This window comes from Phoenix dactylifera, chromosome 10 (assembly GCF_009389715.1).
Source record: "Phoenix dactylifera cultivar Barhee BC4 chromosome 10, palm_55x_up_171113_PBpolish2nd_filt_p, whole genome shotgun sequence".
Lineage (NCBI taxonomy): Eukaryota > Viridiplantae > Streptophyta > Magnoliopsida > Arecales > Arecaceae > Phoenix > Phoenix dactylifera.
In genome coordinates, this window is record NC_052401.1 from 8599097 (window position 1) to 8618263 (window position 19167).

At 39.4% G+C, this 19167-nt stretch overlaps 2 protein-coding genes across 6 annotated transcripts; one reads left to right on the forward strand and one right to left on the reverse strand.

Moving 5' to 3' along the window:
- LOC103715842 lies at positions 1–17326 on the reverse strand. 5 transcript variants are annotated; one of them, XR_005513702.1, is made up of 6 exons: positions 17045–17326; positions 14415–14518; positions 8532–8645; positions 4570–4653; positions 4241–4417; positions 1–698 (listed from the first exon to the last, which is right to left on the reverse strand). XR_005513702.1 is itself a non-coding variant. In XM_026807995.2 (5 exons), exons 1-5 carry the CDS (start codon positions 17322–17324, stop codon positions 4361–4363), a joined length of 639 nt encoding a protein of 212 aa, XP_026663796.1. In that variant the 5' UTR covers positions 17325–17326; the 3' UTR covers positions 3786–4360. The 5 variants fall into 5 exon arrangements, 1 of the variants encoding a protein (XP_026663796.1); XR_003387317.2 differs by lacking the exon at positions 1–698 and adding an exon at positions 3181–3406; XR_003387318.2 differs by lacking the exon at positions 1–698 and adding an exon at positions 3423–3733.
- On the forward strand, positions 705–3210 carry LOC103715843 (probable methyltransferase At1g27930). The gene has a single exon (XM_008803610.4). It carries the CDS (start codon positions 2294–2296, stop codon positions 3128–3130), a length of 837 nt encoding a protein of 278 aa, XP_008801832.1. The 5' UTR covers positions 705–2293; the 3' UTR covers positions 3131–3210.
- Positions 17327–19167: the final 1841 nt, after the last annotated feature.

Here is a 19167-nt window from a genome sequence, read left to right on the forward strand (position 1 = left end):
TTGAGGTTGGAAGATAAAATGCATGTTATCTATGATGCAAAAGATCCAATATAGGGAATTGCATTCCTCTGAGACATTATATACCCAAGATTCTAATTACAAGACTATCCAAGGGTACACCTTGTAAGACCTGAGTACCAATTGTTCAGAGCACACAACATATTATGTGCTCACCTCTACCTTGGAAACTACAAATACATTGAAATCATTGATGGCTAAGTCATAGAAACAGAATCTAATGCAAATAGGAAGATCATCACAGAACTGGTAGTTTTTCAGGGGGGGTTACAGTCGGTCATCAGCATGATCACATAGTTACAGATGATTACAGTTGCTTGATATATAATCTACCAACTTGCGCAAATATATGCCACCATAAAAGATGTCATGGAATATAGGGTACATAATGACAAGAGCCAGGGGGTCATTAAGGTTAGGAAGTTGGGGAGCCTAATAAAGTCTTTGAAGAAGAGAGCTGACCCTTCAGTGATGTGAAACAAGCTGGTAGTCCATAACACCCCTCCAGCATCTATTTTGTTTGTTCGACTTTAATTAAACTATTAACTTTGATGTTGAAATAATCGTCGGGAAGGTTCGATGAAGCTAAACGTAGGTCCAATTTTGGACCACATCATAGCCGTCCACAACCGCTTGAAAGTGATGCCTCATGCTGCATCTTCGCACACAATCGAATCCACCTGCATCATGGAGATCTTGTCTGATCTGATGGTGCAATTGTTTAGACAGATTGATTAAGCCATACGAACCAAAGATTATTAGAGAAAAATGATGTTTGGGGCTGTCAAACATGTTCGTTACTTAAGGGACAAACAATTTGATATCTTAGCATGCCCAATATATTAGGTACAATATATATAATTTTTGTAAAGACTCGTGCGGGCATGTGCTTAGTCCTACATCAGTTATTCGTTGGATAGATTTTGAATACTTATACAAGATCAAGAAATCCAAATAAAACCTTCCGGCTAGCCATTTTGAGTAAGATCCTGGATTGTTACAAATAGTATCAAAGCGGATCTAGCTCATAATCTATGTAGACTAGGGGACACTGCATCACAAATTCATTAGGACAGACTACGAGCCGATCATAGTGCTTGTGATTAGATTTGAATCCTTAACATAATGAGGACGTCATGGCTTAAACAGGAAGAGTATATGAGAACCTGTGCAGGCGTATGTTTAGTCCCACATTAGTATTCGCTGAATAGATCTTGCGTACTTATACAAAATCAAGAATCTCTCCTAACAGAAATGAGTCCAAGCTACAGGCAACTGCCATCATCTGATCATAAGTACCTTCACTTGCATTGTGGGCAAAATGGATTTTTCCTCGATAAGCAACAAAAAAGTTAGCATGTTAAAGGCGCAAACATTTGACATGATTGCTCCCGGCATGCTTTGGCTATGTATGGCCCATCAGCTCAAGTTGTTAAGATGGCCACAGTGAGGTTAATGCTAGAACCTAACCACCCCATGTTGAGAATAGTTGACAAAATGGATGGTTAGTCACGGAAGTTGGTTTCCTATGAGCATCATTCCAGAATATTACGGCCAATGAACAATAAAAGAAATAAATTAAGAGCCAAAGAATGATTAATAAAAGAGAAATGATTAATATGGGGCCCTTAAATGAAGTAATTTTTGCAAAGCTTTTCCTTGTTGGTGCAATCACCAGAAGGACCCACATGTCTAGAATTTAGATGAGTCATCCGAAATAGGAATTCAAACTCAGGCTTTTTGCAATGAGTTTATTATATGGAATAAAGACCATCATCCAATTGACCAATTGAAAAAAGGATTTGCTAGAAGTGAGACCATCTCCTCCATATGTGATGGTGTATGATCATGTCATTGCCAAGCCACCTGGGTCACCTTTAACTTGTGGAAGGGATTTATAAAAGTTCAACATCATTAACTGTTGCTCAGCAGCTACTCCTACACCTTTCTTTATATTCACTCAACTGCTCAACAAACCTGAAAAATAATTTATTTATTCTGGAAGAAAAGCATTCAGGATGCCAATCTTTTGCTGTTGCCCCCATTCAAGAAAGAACTCTTTAACAAGAGAAATCATCTCTCTTAGCTCTCAAGAAATCCAAAGGCAACCAACACACCCACCACAACAGTCAGAAGAAGTGAAGGCAAGAGTAGAAAAGAGAAGAAGACCAACTCACAACCATATGCAAGACCTGAAAAGCTTCCTGAGAAACATTGCAGATATGAAACAGCAGCAGGAGGAGGACATGAGAGGGTAAGAGGAAAGAGAAAAAAAATGACATGGAAGAATCTCATCTTCATCCTTTTCCTTATCTTCTCAACCATTTCCTTCCTTAGACTCTTCAGATTTACAAGCATTACTTCACCCCCTATCCTTCCCCCTTTTCCATTCCTTTCAAATTCATGTGCTTCCACAAATCCTGTACCTGTGAAACGCCTTCCTCATGTATTGCATACAGTGAAACCTTATGTCAGGCCACCTGCTGAAGACATCCTCAGATTGAAAGAGCACCAGCTCCTCAAAAATCTTATAACCCACAGAGCCCCATGCAACCTCCTTTTCTTTGGACTTAAACCACAATTCCTTGATCTAGCCATGCTGAATACTGAAGGCACTACTATCTTCCTAGAAGACGACCTCGAAAAGCTCAGAACTCGAAAACTCAAAGGCATGGGAGTCTACTTGGTTAAATACCATAAAAGATCCAGTGAAGCATATGAGCTACTTAAGCATGCTAGGACAAACCCTGCCTGCACACCACAAGCAGGTCTCCTCCATAGATCACACTGCAAGCTAGCACTTACTGGCCTGCCAGGTGTAGTGCGCAGGAGAAAATGGGACGTGGTGGTCGTCGATGGACCAAGAGGAGACCAACCAGAGGCTCCAGGCAGGATGGGGGCAATCTACACAGCTGCCATGGTTGCCAGAGCTAGTAAGATGACGGACGTTCTTGTCCATGACATAGATCGGATGATTGAGAAGTGGTACTCTTGGGAGTTCTTGTGTCATGAAAATTTGGTTTCTTCTAAGGGAAAACTATGGCATTTTAGAATAAAAGGAAACTCCAGCTCTACTAGGTTTTGCTCTGAGGCTGTACCTCTGATTCAGTAGGTATGTTCCTACTTTTCTTTTGCACCTTACAGATATGAAATCATTTATTGAATATGAATGAAACCATAGTTATATCAAAAGATATCTTCTTTGAGATGTATTGAATATCTTAGCCAAGGACAAACTTGATAAAAAAGATGCGAGAGCTGAAAGCACAATTACAGGAATATGAGCAAATTGCGCATTCTTGTTATTTCTGATTTCTGAGTCCAGGTACCTTAAGAGCACAAATGCATGGAAATCACCAAGCCACAAGTCTCTACCAGAGCAATAATGCTGCAAAAACAAATGGTGAAAGCAACCAACATTTTCTAATCTTAATATTTCTAGATTTAGCATAGAGATAATAAGGAAAACAAGTTAAAGGCTAGTTGATTCATGCCATAATTTTACATGATGGACAAGCATAGTACACAAAACTGAGAGCAGCTGGAGAAAGAGAGGTTTCCTAAGCTATGGTGAAGCTGAAGCATACATATTCATTAAATGTGATAAGTAGGTTGACTTTCATTCAAGATGTTTCACAACCAAGGACGCATCTATAAACTGAAGCCTTCCTATGATTTTACTTGATTGGAGATGGAGGTTGAAAGCTTGCTTAACCTGCAGCATTCCATAAAGGGTGCAGATAACAGTGCAGGAAAACAAACCAAGATGAGTTTAAGTAATAATTACTAATTTATAGCAAACCCAGCTATACTTGTTTAACCTTGGCATATAAGCTACTTAGGGGCTATTTGAAGTTCCATAAGTAGAGCCGCATGTAGCTCAAGTTATATGTACATGATAATCCCTTGTTTGGATGCATGCAAACCAAATTACAAAATACATTGAGTTGCTTGTTGGGCTGCAACTCAGGACTGTCTTGTGGTAGGTTGACTCGCGGTCAATATGACCATCAGACATTTGAATATGTATTATTATTTTTTTTAAAAAAAAGGTTTTTGTCCTTATTCCATCTTGATCAAAGCCTTGGCACCCCATCTCGTATCAAACCTTCCATAAAACAGGGAGTTCGGTAACAATGTGTTCACTCATAAGAGAAGATTCAAAGGAAATTACTACAACTAAAATTACATACAAAGCACCATAAAACAATGTCTGATGTACCTGAGACCTCCTTGCCCACATGACGGATTGCCATAGATTACCAACGCTAAAATGGAGCTACAGCAACACAAGAATGCCAAACCATGTGGACTGTTTCATGGATAAACATGCGAACATAGTCTACAAAAAATACTTCATTCTGTCATCCCTCCTCATGGCATTATATACAGCTTGGACCTGGAACAACCAAATCGAGTTATGGGTCAATAGATCATGCACCTTTTATAAAAGATCATAACCAGTAAACCAAACATTATGCATCCAGCTGATTGTCCTCAAAAAGTATGAAATGCAAGCTAAGATCTGCATAAAGGGGAGGGGAGGATTACCTGCTCACTGGAGACAACACGAATAGGTCCAATGTTTACAGACACATACCTGCCCCTTGAAGACAGTTTCTGAGTCACACGACCCTGCTCAGCATCCAATAAAATATGGTTATGATAGTAACTGATGAACATGAATATCATAACAATAATAATGACCAGAAGTTCAGAGCCACTATGTTCGATAAGCTCACTGGGGAAAATAAATTACAAAGAAAGCTAATCAATTATGTATATCATCCTAACCATTGAGCTATTTGGACACTAAAAGGAAATATCAGGAAATCATTACCAACACTAGAGTAAATTCAATTTTATCAAGAAAAAAATGGAGTTTTTGCAAATATGTTCACCAACAATTCACCAACAAAGATGTCTGAATTCCTGTTTTCATGCTTGATTCCTATCTCTACCTCATAGAGAGTAAAAGTCATCAATCTATATACAAAGCAAAAGTTCTTAGCCCCCAAGACACCAACTTATACAAAAGGTCCACATTTACTTTTTGGGTTGTATGACTTTTCAAAAATTCGATTTATTCCTTCTCAATTTGAGATTCGAGATCAATTGTTGTAGCATATTCTCCAGTATATTGGATCTTCCGGCGCCTCTCATATTAATCAATTCGCATCTACCATTAATCTTATTTACATGAGCTTCCAGAAATGATGATACAGACAAATGAAGAGGGAACACTTCTCAGCATGATTTCATTGAGGTTTGTGCTTTGAATTTATTTTATTCATCAAATAAAAAATCAAAAGTGAAATAAAAGGATGAAAAAGAAAGGTCCAAAAAGCAAAGATGGCAATTGGTAAGGCACTAACATATAGCAACAGGCACAACAGAACATAAGGGAAGGCGAGTATGACATCATAACAGCTTCCTTGAGCATTCAAACCCACAGCAGAATAATACCAGTGATTCTTCAATCAGATGTGAGTGATCTATGCAAGCAAACAACCAAGTAGTTGCCTATATGCAAGACTTGCAGGTAATGAGGGCAATTAACATATCAGAAAATTAATCATAAATTTATAACAATCACCTTGAGAAAGAAATTTATTAACACCAGACAGAACAAAATCAATTGCCAAGTCACAAAACAAAGATGGAAAACAAAAAGAAAATATATTATGATGCTCCTAGGAGAACTAGTTGACAACACAATATGTTGCAATAACCAAGGAGCAACATCGGTGGAACCGACCCAAACTGGCCGGTTCTGTCCATTTCAAACCATACGGGTGGCTCACCGGTATAGCTCCAACTCCAAAAACAGGACACGTTCCCAGAGCCGGAGAAGAAGAAGAAAAGAGAGAGCGAGCAGGGGAGGAAGGGAGAGGAGAGGATGCCAACGGCCCCACTCTCTCTCTTTTTCTCTCTCATTCTCCCTCTCCCCTATCTATTTCTCTGTGTCGGTACGGGCCCGGCACGGCACGGTGCGGGCCGGTACCGAGACGTCCCGCCAGAAAACCGGTACGGGGTCTGATATTGGTTCCTCCAACCTTGTCAAGGAGTGAAATCATATGAGCAGTATCGAAAGAAAATCAGGAACGATATTGGGAGCAGTGATGACATCAGAATGATAAGTTTTATACTACTCGCAGTTTAAAGCGGCAAAGGGAATGTGAGTAATAACAAAATCAAAGTCTAAGAATGGGTTTGTATGGTGGTTCCTACTTCTAGAAAACCGCAAGACAAACGACCATAGATAAAATACGCCTGTCATATATAACTACTGGCAGCAGACCAACCTTTAAAATCAATTCTAGAGCTTGCTCAGCCTTCGAGTTTGTTAATAATTAAATGGGTAGCAGAATTTAACGTTTGCATTTAGGATATGTTTGGTTCGTGGTATGTTTAGTTGGAAGGAGCTGAACTCTAAAATGGGAATGAGAATGAGTGACTCCCATTCCAACCATTTGGTTGGGAAAGTCTCATTTCCGTTCCGATTCCAAGAAGGAAAGCGATGCCCCAATGCCCCAAAACCCAATTCCTATTCTCCTCTAATATTCAAATTTCATTCTAATTCTGATTCCGATCACGAACCAAACACGTAAGCAGATATGGTTATTTCGATTCTCATTTCAATTCATTTCGATTTTGACTCCAATTCTGGTCGTGAATCAAAGGCACGAATTGGAATGAAAATTGGAATGGCATATTTTCCAACACATTTGATTCGTAACTAGAATCGGAATCAAAATCGGAATGAGATTTGAATACTAGAGAAGAGTTGGGATTGGGTTTTGGGGCACTAGGGTATTCCCATTCTCCCTGGAATCGGAATGGAAATGGGACTACGCCGAACCAAACAGCTAGAATGGGAGTCACTCATTCACATTCCCATTATAGAGCCCAACTCTCCCTAACCAAACATGCCCTTAGAGTCAATTTTGTAATAGGTATAGATAATTGTTAAAGTATTGCACCTTATCGAAGGGCAGAAGGATTTTTAAAGCCATTGTCTATGGTTACCCACTTATCTAAAGAAGGGAAGCGATCTCAAGAGATTGTTAAGTGAACATTTTATCTTCTCAAGTCCTTCCCTGGAGTCTTCATAATCCAAGCATTATCCTGTCCTAATTTTGCATCCTATTTATGTATATCTAAGACAAGTGTTTAAATCCAAGTGCCAGAGCTCATCTTGATCTAGGACCATGCCAGTATGGTACCCAGATAGTAGTAGCATAGATCAAGAGGACCAAAACAACCATTAAAAACAAGAACAAATATAAAAAATAATAAATAATAAATTAAAAAATTGATGTCCCAGCAGGCCAGACCATCCAAGTGTTGGGACACAACAAACAATGGCCGTGATGGACCAAGACAACCTGGTATAGAGAAACCCAAGATCCCAAATGCATCCTAGGACCTAGTCTCTCTCCATTTGATATAGTATCGCTATGAGGTCAGTCCTCAATCATTGCTTTAAGGCTTCTTCTACCAACTCATTCATCACCATCAACCGTCTCCCATTTTAAAATTGCATCCATTTACATAAAGATTTAATTGATTGCCATTCATTTTATCCATTACCTTGCATTACTAATTAACTTGCATCATTGTATCTTAGGTCCAAGGATAGATCATCACCAACTAGAATAGTTTTTTGAAATTTTTGGCAAACCTCCTTGAATCCTTTTATGTTTTCTTATAGGAGTGTCTCAAGGCTTATTGGTAAAGTATAAGGTTTTCTTCTGGGGAAGAAAGGGCAGCTTTTGATTCTCCTTCCTCACCTTCTTGATTGCATATTTATCTTAAATTTTTTTTTTTTTTTTTAACAAAATATTGCAAATTCATTTACTCATCCAAATCCCTCATGCTCTTTCTCTTTATCCTGTGAAAGCCTTACGCGAAGTACCCATATAACGAGAACGCTTATGTTATTTTTAGTATAACATTCCTAAGTTCCCCATCATCCAACCAGCTAAGGCTTTAACACAGAGAGCCTACCCATCTGCCTTCTCTGCTTGTCTGTCCATCATTTAACATCTCCAACTCACCCACAGAAAACCATCCCAGCAATCCCACCCATTAACTGTTTATTCCTCCTCCATGATTTCTTTTCTCTTTACCTCATATTTTTCTTCCTCTACTTCTGCAACCTATTCCAAGTATTCTTCTTCCTCTTTTTCTTAATTTACGTCTTGAAGAGCCTAAGTCATTGTTCAACCAATCTACGCACCATCTAGGCATTTAGGTGTTCCCACTGCCTAGGATTGCATAGACACCTTGCAACCTTGGCTTTTTTCATAAAAAAACCTTCAGAAAACATATTAAATGAAGAAGCATGAGTTTAGTATTTTCGGGATTACAACACTACAAAGGTATTAGTTTACATAAAATATGTGAAGCTAATGAAAGTTCACATGCATCTTTATAATTTTTAACTTCTTTTGTGCATACTATCAAAACAGACCAGTTTATTCAAAATTAAACATGATCTGTACACAAACCTTCGGAATTGGTTGCTGAAGTACAGATTCAACAGCAACAACCATTGCTTGGACAAAATCATCACCTCCAGTTCCTATTGCAGTGAACCCTCTCTTCATGGGATATGAGTTTACCTGTAAAATCAACAAATAACAACAAACAGGTTAACGGTACTAGCTCCTAACATGGTGAAGTATGAACTGCAAATTAAATTACTTATTCTTGGTAGTCTCCATACCAGCTCCTATTCTTCGGTAGTGCACATCTAAAAATTGGATTATCTACTCCAAATAAATTGGATTATTTACTTCTAATAAATCATTATTACCAACATAGATGCAACGATGGAAGAACCTTGTTAATGATAGTAATTTATGGCACAAAATCAAGGCCAGCTGCTGATAGTAATATAGGAATATAAATAGGTTTTATATTATTACTAGATATATTCTTTACTTATTTGGCAAATTACATATCTGTACCCTAGCTGTAAATCCCTAATTATTAGGCTTGTAAATTTCTATATAATGTACAACTCCCAAAGGAGAGGTAGGCTGTTTTTTGGCTCCCTAAACTATTGTGTGCTTTAACATGGTATCAGAGCCTCAACATTACAATTGAGGCAAAATATCCCCTGGTGTCTTGGAGTTTTGTTCTTGTCTTGCGCAGCACTTGTGATCCCAAAGTGAGAAAACTTGTTCAGGTATTTGCTGGTCTTGTTATATTGGTGTCCTTCTCTGTCCTGTCACCTAGCTTGTGACTCATTCTTGCTGGTTACATCATGAATTCTGAAAAGTCAGAATTTTTTTGTGTTCGTTTTACTGGGAAAAATTACTCGGCGTGGGCATTTCAATTTCAGTTATTTGTCAAAGGGAAAGAATTGTGGGGTCATCTTGATGGGAGTGATTCAGCCCCTGAAGACACAGAGAAAGATAAGGATCAGTATGCCAAGTGGGAAGTCCAGGATGCTCGGGTCATGTCTTGGATCCTAGGTTCGGTTGAACCTCATATTATTCTTAATCTGAGGCCGTATAAAACTGCCAAGGACATGTGGAATTACATGAAAAGGGTCTATAATCAAGGTAATACAGCTAGGAGATTTCAACTGGAGTATGAGATGGCAAATTTCACACATGGCAGTCTCTCTATTGAAGCATATTTTTCTGATTTCCAAAATCTATGGACTGAATACTCTGATATCGTTTATGCTAATGTTCCTCCTAGTGCACTTGCTGCTGTCCAAGCTGTGCATGAAATCAGCAAGCGGGATCAGTTCTTGATGAAGCTCAGATCTGATTTTGACACTGCACGTTCTAATCTGATGAACCGTGATCCAGTACCCTCGTTGGATGCTTGTTTTAATGAGCTTCTTCGTGAGGAACAACGCCTTTTCACTCAAACTGCCATGACCCAGCAAGATCATGCGCGTAACCCTATACCTGTGGCTTATGCAGCCCAAGGGAAGTTGAAAGGCCGTGACATGAGCAATGTACAGTGCTATAGCTGCAAAGGTTTTGGTCATATTGCAACAAACTGTTCACGAAAATTCTGCAATTATTGTAAGAAATCAGGGCATATCATATCAGATTGTCCCACTCGGCCTCCCAAGAAACACGAGAGTGTTTTCCATACTTCAGTTGGTGCCTCAAGTTCTGCCTCTCCGGTCATTCCTTCTGCTCCTCCACATCAGCCTTCTCTCACTCCTGAAATGGTACAACAGATCATAGTTTCTGCCTTTTCTGCCTTAGGGATCTCAGGTAACAAAATCATCTCTTCTCTGCCCTGGTTTTTTGATTCTGCAGCCTCTAATCACATGACAAACAGTGTTGTTCCTCTTACCAATGTGAAAAAGTATGCTGGTCCTCTTGATATTCACACAGCCGATGGGACTTCTTTGCCTATCACGGCTGTTGGTGATATTTCTCCCTCCTTAACTGATGTATTTGTGTCTCCTAGCTTAACTACCAATCTTATTTCTATTGGTCAATTAGTTGACAATAACTGCAATGTTACTTTCTCTCCTGCTGGTTGTGTTGTGCAGGATCAGGTATCCGGGAAAATGATCGCGAAGGGGCCTAAAGTGGGACGACTCTTTCCTCTTCACACCACACCTCCACCTTTTTTTGTTGCATCTCCTTCTTTTGTTACTTGTAATGCTGTTAGACCTGATTATCAAAGGTGGCATAGATGTCTTGGCCACCCTAATTCTCATGTACTCCGCACTTTGTTCAATTCTGGTCTACTAGGCACTAAAGATTCCTCTTCTCTTAATGATGTTCAATTCGATTGTACGGCTTGCAAGCTGGGTAAAAGTAAAGTTTTGACTTTTCCAACTCATGCATCTCGGGCAACTCACTGTTTTGAGATCATTCATAGTGATGTTTGGGGGATTTCCCCTGTTGTTTCCCACGCTAACTACAAATACTTTGTTACTTTCATAGATGATTATAGCCGATTTACTTGGATTTATTTTCTTCGCTCTAAGGATGAAGTCTTTACTGTTTTTCAGACCTTTGTTGCTCTTCTAGAGACTCAATTTTCTGCCAGAATTAAAGTCTTTCGTTCTGATTCTGGGGGAGAATACATGTCTACCAAATTTCAGGCACTTCTTCAAAGCAAAGGAATTCTCTCTCAGCGTTCTTGTCCGTTCACTCCACAACAAAATCGTGTTGCCGAGCGAAAGAATCGTCATCTTCTAGATGTGGTAAGAAGCTTGCTCCTTGAGTCCTCTGTCCCATTTCGTTTTTGGTGTGAAGCTCTTTCCACTGCTGTCCATTTAATCAATAGGCTACCTTCCCCTACTCTCAATAATGCTTCACCATTCTATCTTTTGTTTAAACATTCTCCTCATTACTCTCACCTTCATACGTTTGGTTGCGTATGTTTTGTACATCTTCCTGCTCCTGAACGCACTAAACTTAGCGCTCAATCTGTCCAGTGTGCTTTTTTGGGTTATGCTACAAATCAAAAGGGTTATCTTTGTTATGATCCTTGTGCACGTAGGATTCGTGTCTCTAGGAATGTAATCTTCTTTGAAAATCAGTATTTTTTTCAAAATCATGTTGAGCCGCCGTCTCCATCCTTATCTGTTTTGCATAATTTTGATTCCCCTGCGCATATAGAAAGGTTTAAACCTAGTTTTGTGTATGAGAGACGTCCTCGGACAATATCTGGTTTTCCTCCAGATCCCTCTAGGCCTCCTCATGATCTTGCAACGGAACCTGATTCTGCCTCAGACTCAGTGGTTGATCCAGTCCCTCTTCGCCGCACTACCAGACCTTTGAAACCCCCTGATCGGTATGGTTTCTCATCCCATGTCTCCCTTGTAGCTACACTGTCTTCTATTTCCATTCCATCATGTTATAAACAGGCTATGGACCATGAGTGTTGGCAGAAAGCAATGGCAGCCGAACTTCACGCCCTTGAGGAGAATCACACTTGGGATATTGTGTCTTGTCCTTCTTCGGTGAAACCTCTTCGGAGTAAATGGGTGTATTCTGTTAAATTGAAATCTGATGGTTCTTTGGATCGCTACAAAGCTCGGTTGGTAGCTTTGGGTAACAAACAGGAATATGGCATCGACTATGAGGAGACCTTTGCTCCTGTTGCCAAAATGACCACGGTTCGCACAATTTTAGCCATGGCAGCCTCTCACTCTTGGCCGATCTACCAAATGGACGTGACAAATGCTTTTCTTCACGGTGACCTAAAGGAGGATATCTATATGACGCTTCCTTCAGGTATGACTACCTCCAATGCAAATGATGTTTGTAAGCTTAGGCGTTCTTTGTATGGGCTGAAGCAGGCTCCCCGGGCTTGGTTTGAAAAGTTTCGCAGTACGCTGCTTAACTTCTTTTTTACACAAAGTCAGTTTGATGCCTCACTCTTCTTCCACAAAACTTCCACTGGTATGGTTCTTCTCTTGGTTTATGTGGATGACATTCTCATTACTGGGACTGATGTTGCTCTGATTTCTAAGCTTCAGCAGTTGTTACATGACTCTTTTCATATGAAAGATCTTGGTCATCTCACCTACTTCTTGGGATTGGAGGTTCATTCTCAACCCAATGGGATTTTCTTGAATCAACATAAGTATACCCAAGATCTCATCACCTTGGATGGTTTGGAGGATACTCAATCAATTGATACTCCTTTGGAGGTGAATGTCAAGTATCGGAAGGCTGAAGGAGACCTTCTATCTGATCCAACTCTTTATCGAAAACTTGTTGGGACTCTTATTTACTTAACTATTACTCGGCCAGACATCTCCTATGCCGTTCATACAGTTAGCCAGTTTATGAACTCTCCCCGGCATCTTCACTTGGCTGTCATTCGTCGCATTATACGCTATCTGCGCGGAACTCCTACCCGTGGGCTTTTCTTTCCAGCTGGTTCTCCTCTTCAACTTACGGCTTATAGTGATGCGGATTGGGCAGGGTGTCCGGATACTCGCCGGTCTACGACGGGGTGGTGTATGTTCCTTGGTGGTGCATTGATTTCTTGGAAATGTAAGAAACAAGATTGTGTGTCCAAATCATCCACTGAGGCTGAATATCGTGCCATGTCGGCTGCTTGTTCTGAAATTGTATGGTTGCGTGGTCTTCTTACGGAGCTTGGTTTTCCCCCGGATCATCCTACTTCGCTTCATGCTGATAACACTAGTGCTATTCAAATTGCAGCCAATCCTGTTTACCATGAGCGAACCAAGCACATTGAGGTCGATTGTCACTATATTCGTGAAGCCTTTGACCGGCGAGTGATCTCTCTTCCTTATATTTCTACTGACCTTCAGGTGGCTGATGTCTTCACCAAAGCTATGACTAGGCAGCGGCATCAATTTCTTGTTGGCAAATTGTTGCTGGTCGATCTCCCAGCATCAATTTGAGGGGGGATGTTAATGATAGTAATTTATGGCACAAAATCAAGGCCAGCTGCTGATAGTAATATAGGAATATAAATAGGTTTTATATTATTACTAGATATATTCTTTACTTATTTGGCAAATTACATATCTGTACCCTAGCTGTAAATCCCTAATTATTAGGCTTGTAAATTTCTATATAATGTACAACTCCCAAAGGAGAGGTAGGCTGTTTTTTGGCTCCCTAAACTATTGTGTGCTTTAACAAACCTGACCCACTCCCTGCAGCAGATAATGGTCTAACTAAAGCCTAATGCTGATATAACACAAACCCTAATAGGTCCGCCTTAGGTTTCGATGAACTTGATATAAAAATTGAGAATTATCTATGCTATAGCAGATGCTAATTTTACCAACACCAATTAAACCCTATGATAATTGGTAAAAGACGACCTAAAGGGATTGTCTTTATATGCTGTCAAACACCATGCCTGTCAGCCAGTGCTACTTGGTCACGATTCAAAAATGTTTCTGTCTATGCATCTACTCTGACCCAATTTGGGTGCTGCATATGCGTGCGTGCACATGCATGAGAGAGAGAGAGAGAGAGAGAGAGAGAGAGAGAGACCCCACGTGGTTTGGGGGTGGGGGGATGAAAGGATGAAAAAGATAAGCAATTCAGTTGGCCAATGAATGAGATTCATTATACATGGCAAGACCAGCCAACTCCAGTTAAGATATTTTCAATCAAAAGAAAAGAATCTGGATCGAACAGCATAGAAACAAAAGAAAATGGATAGCAACAACAAGCCCGATGGCAGCACAAGATAAACATCTAAAATAAAATAAAAGCAACAGTGGCTGAGCGTGGTTTTGAATTTCACTAAGGGGACTCAGCAGGTACATTCTAGACCAATTCATGAATACATGCAAGTAGGCACATAGACCAGGCAAGACCACCAATACATGGATGCAACGCAAAGTCCACAAACATGCATAAGCATTCAGACGCGAACCACAAAGAGAGCGACAAATACCATACCTTCTGATCTAGAACAAGCCATTCATTGCTAGCATCATCTGTCACTGTACCACCAATGACAATATTTGTGGTTTGAGCAACCCTTCCTTCCGACTTTGATACTTCTGGATACGATGCCAATACAAGTTAAAACAGAAACAGAATATGACAACTTTAATAAAGATATTATTCAGTATTTTAAAGTTTAAACTAATAACAATCAGCAAACTGTTCAGTCCTAACACAAGTGACATTCACGGTAACCTGCATACTATGGAAAATCCATGATTCCATTCATAGATGTCCCATTTATTGCATTGAATGTCAAGGTTTACATTTTCTTCTATTTGTTGCTCCGCATTATAATATACATAATGACCATACATAGTATCACTGACTACCAGCTTGTCTCCATAAAACTTCCAGCTTTATGACTAAAAAATGTGCTTCCTGGTATTTATGGTGAGATGCTCCTGCTGAGAGACAGTGGGACTCAAATAGTGCTTATGTCAGCAAAATTTCTCATATAATTTCAATTATATACCTAAAAAGTACAGCTTCCAGTCAAATGGTAGCAATACCCCCTCACTTGGAAGAAGTTGTTTGAAGAAGGCTTGGTTCAAAACAAGCAGTGATTATATCAGCAAGTCAGATAAACAGAGTTGATTGCACATTGCATGTCTATGGATGGGGCATGTCTCTGACAGGCATCAATATGCAAGTATTGGGACATGAGTATGTGTGTATGGGGGACCTTGACAAAGCTTCCACTGCCTCCCTTACTTTGACAGCTGTTTGTGCAGCAACACCCAGCTCTGCCTCGCCAGAAAACTTCCCAGGCCCCACCACCAGGCCCACTTAAAGCCATTTATGGCCAACAGTCCATGCCTAAAAAGAAAATGGACTATTACAGGTTTAAGTGATCCTCCATATGATCATATCCTGTTTAGTCCTGTTCCACACAGCACATTCAGGTACCTCTCTCTCACACACACACACTATCCCAAGCAGGTTAAGAGAGTGTTTTGTCAATATCATGTTTCATAAAGAATTTAAAAGGAGAAAGGGTTGTTTATTTTGTTTGTTTTATTCATGTTATATGGTTATATTGATATTTTTCTTTCTTCCTCTTAAATCTTATGATTAGACAGGTGTTGCTTGCCATAAAATTTAAAAAATATTTATATAATTTTTAATGTTGTTTTTAGTGTCTCTTTTTCAAAGTTCAATACCAATTGACCAAAATTTAATTCATTATAGATAAGAAAATGAAAACACTTTGTCATTATCTCCTAAAAACTACTGAGAACAAAACTTCAAGAGAAGAGGACATATTCGCTGGACCGTATCCTCTTTTGGCATTGTTATCTAAATGCGGTGCTATGGCTGATGCCCTTAACGTGAGATACCTCTCGGGTGCATGGCTCCATATGCACTTCTTTGGCAGAGCCATTCATTGGTCCACCAACATTCATATGTGAAAATCTCAATACATCATTAATTCAATATGAAAATTTTAGCTCCCCAGAATAAAAGGTCAATGTTGATTAATAGGATATTGTTCCCATACTGATTTATGTCAGTCCACCTAGTAAGAGAATTATACCATATGAAAAGATCTTATTATATATTGCTTAGATGGCCTATACCAGAAGTGGCAATCATAAGGTGATATAATTTATTGTTCTTTTGCAAATGTGCAAGTTAAAGAGTGAAGCTTGGTCACACATTATCAAGCTTCACCTATGCTCAATTGCCCTTTTTCATATACCAAGCTGAGCCTGAGCAGCGTCCTGCTCAACTCGGCTCCAGTCAGCTCATTTGCACAGCAAGTAGTGGAAGAGGAAGACTTATGCAAGAAATTAAAATGAAGAAAATAAGCTGTCAAAAGTTAGTTATCCATTTATAAGGTTGTTCATCCCAAGTAAAAAAGAACGATGCATCCCAATTCTGGAGAAAAAGAAAGGGAAAAGAAAATTCGTTTTATTAAGAAATATCAATTGCTGCAATCAAGCATAATTCAAAATCCAGAATTTTATCTTATTTCAAATCACTTCTCCATGTGTGATATAAAACGTATGAGTGGTTTTCTGTTTTAAGTATATAAAGTAAAATTAACCCAAAAGAAGTGCAGATATTACACATAAATTATGCATCAGTGAACCAGCCTATCTCAAATGGGTTTAGGTAGCTGATCACTGATCATCATTGTTAAATCTTATTTCACATAGTCTTATTCGAACTGATTGCTTGACAAGAATTCTCAATACAATTCCAAAAATTAACATATCCAGTCTCCATCCTAACAACAACATCAGTATGGATATCATACTATAGCAAGATTCATCTCTAAATTCTACCATCACAAATAGCAACTCCAATAACCAATATTAATTTCAAACATTTTATTTCATTTTTCTTCCATGCCGTGCATCAGCTAGTTCCTACTTTTCCACAAAATAAACCTGTTAAGTAGATGCAAAAAAGATAGATTTTTTTTTTTCAATAATTTGCTTTCCAGTCAATGCGCCCCATCGCTCCAGAGAAGAAGACGTAATCAAACACAAGTGATTACAGTACAGCGGTAAAATCGGATTCAAGGTATCATATCATTCCATTGTATTTGGGGGATAAGGGGTGAGGGGGCTCACCGGAGATGGCCTTGAGGACGGCCTCCTGGGGTGGGCCCTGGTCGTCCTGGGGAGAGGAAGAAGAAGGGGAAGAGGCGGGCGACGGCGCCTCGCTATGAGAGCATCGAAGAGGGGAAGCTCCGTAGAAAACCGTAGCCCTAGAAGGTCGAAGAAGGGGAGGCGGAGGGCGGTGGAGGGAGGGGGGCCGCCATGGCCATGGCTCCCAGAGGAGGACGGAAGAGCGCAAAACGGTTCGACACGGCATCGCGGATATTTTGCGGGGTTTCCTTGGAAGCCACATTTGCGCCCGACAACTTATAGCGGCTTCCGGAACTCCGCGGTTGGCACATGCTACAGCGTTTACGACACCGTGAGGGCACGCATTGTGGACTTCAAGAGTCGCGTTCTTGTTTCGTTCCCATGATACGGGGGATTTTATCCAATTGCCCGCTTAATCTGTACTTTTATGAATTCAAGCTTCTTATATTTTATTTTTTCCCCTTTAATAAAATGTTCAAGTTTTGAAAATTTCAATTGTTATTGCGTCTGGTCCATTTTTAACATATAAATTTATCCAAATATATATATATATATATATATATATATATATATATATATATATTATTATTATTATTATTATTGAAACAGATATTCTAGTACAAATACATCTAATATTGTCATAAAATATCAAATTTTGGAGCGCTCTAGGCATCTCCCCTCTCCTAGCCTACAATGTGTTTCCGGAGTGATTAGTCACATACGAAGCCACCCAGTCCGTGGCTCAGTTCGCCTTTCTGAAGACATGCTTGGCCCGAAAGGCTATGCCACCGCTTAACATAGCCCAAATGTCTCAAAGCAAGGGGTGCCCCCTCCAACGTTGCTGGTATCACTCTGTGTGCATTTATTATAAACAATATATGTATTCAACTGTGCATAGACATATAAAAAATTTAAATATTTTTAAAACTCGACTACCTCTCCAAACAAAATAATGAAAATGCTGAAAAACTAATAAAAATATACAAAGTACCTTCTTTAATTAAAACTCCCAGTTCCCTCTCCAAGAGTTGCTATTACATCGCTATTTATCGCGAACTAGCATTTTGACATCGCATTAGACATTGTCTGTTCAAGATAAAAGAATATTTAGTTGGTAATCATAATCCCACCAATTAAAGTTGTTTTCTTTTTATTTTTTGGGTAATATATGGAGGAAAGCTAAAGTTCAGATCGAGTACAAGCATATATAATTGAGTTAAGTATTAGCAAGGCAACGACTACACATAAACCGATAAACAACACAAACCAATCATAAACGCAGAAACCCAACGTTCAACCCTTCAGCTATCAGAGGTTGGAGATAAAGTAGACCTTTCTATAATGATGAAATCCCCTTTAAGCAGTTGATTCACCAAGAAATCTGCCACTTGATTACCTTCCCTATATACCCGAAAGGAAGGCCACTTAGTTTTCCAATCAAGAATGTCCTTCATCGAAGGAGGCTGACATTACTTCTTGTCCAAGGATTTTGATGCTATTTGACCATAATTAAAGAATCTCCTTCCAACCACATATTTTCCAGCTGATAAACAGATATAGCATGGTGCAATCCCAACCACGCTGCAGTCAATTCTACATATAGCATAGAGGACAATAGCGATTCGGCTACAGTGATCGACTGGATCGAAAGCGGACGTGCCAGGACAGATTTGCACCCTCTAGTCAGTGATATTTGCCATCTTCTCGAGGAGTTTGATTCTTTTAGTATCATACATGTATTTCGGGAGACAAACAGTATGGTGGACTAGATCGCTTCCTTTCGTCACATGGGGGCATTAGAGCATGTGCCGTTGGCACTAGAGCATATTTTGTACGGTGAGTATTCCGGATGTACTCACGGTCGTATGTAGGGAGACGCTAATACACCAAAAAAAAAAATAGAGGACAATAGCAGTAGTTCACCTTCTCCTCTAATCATCTACCCCATATGATTACGTATAACAAATCCTACTGCAACTGTGAGGAGTCATGCGAATGTATATTTAGTTCTACAATGGTTATTTACCGAGGAGATTTTAGATACTTATACAAGATCAAAGAATCTAAATAATATATAGAATACTAAGGTACTATATATTATTAAA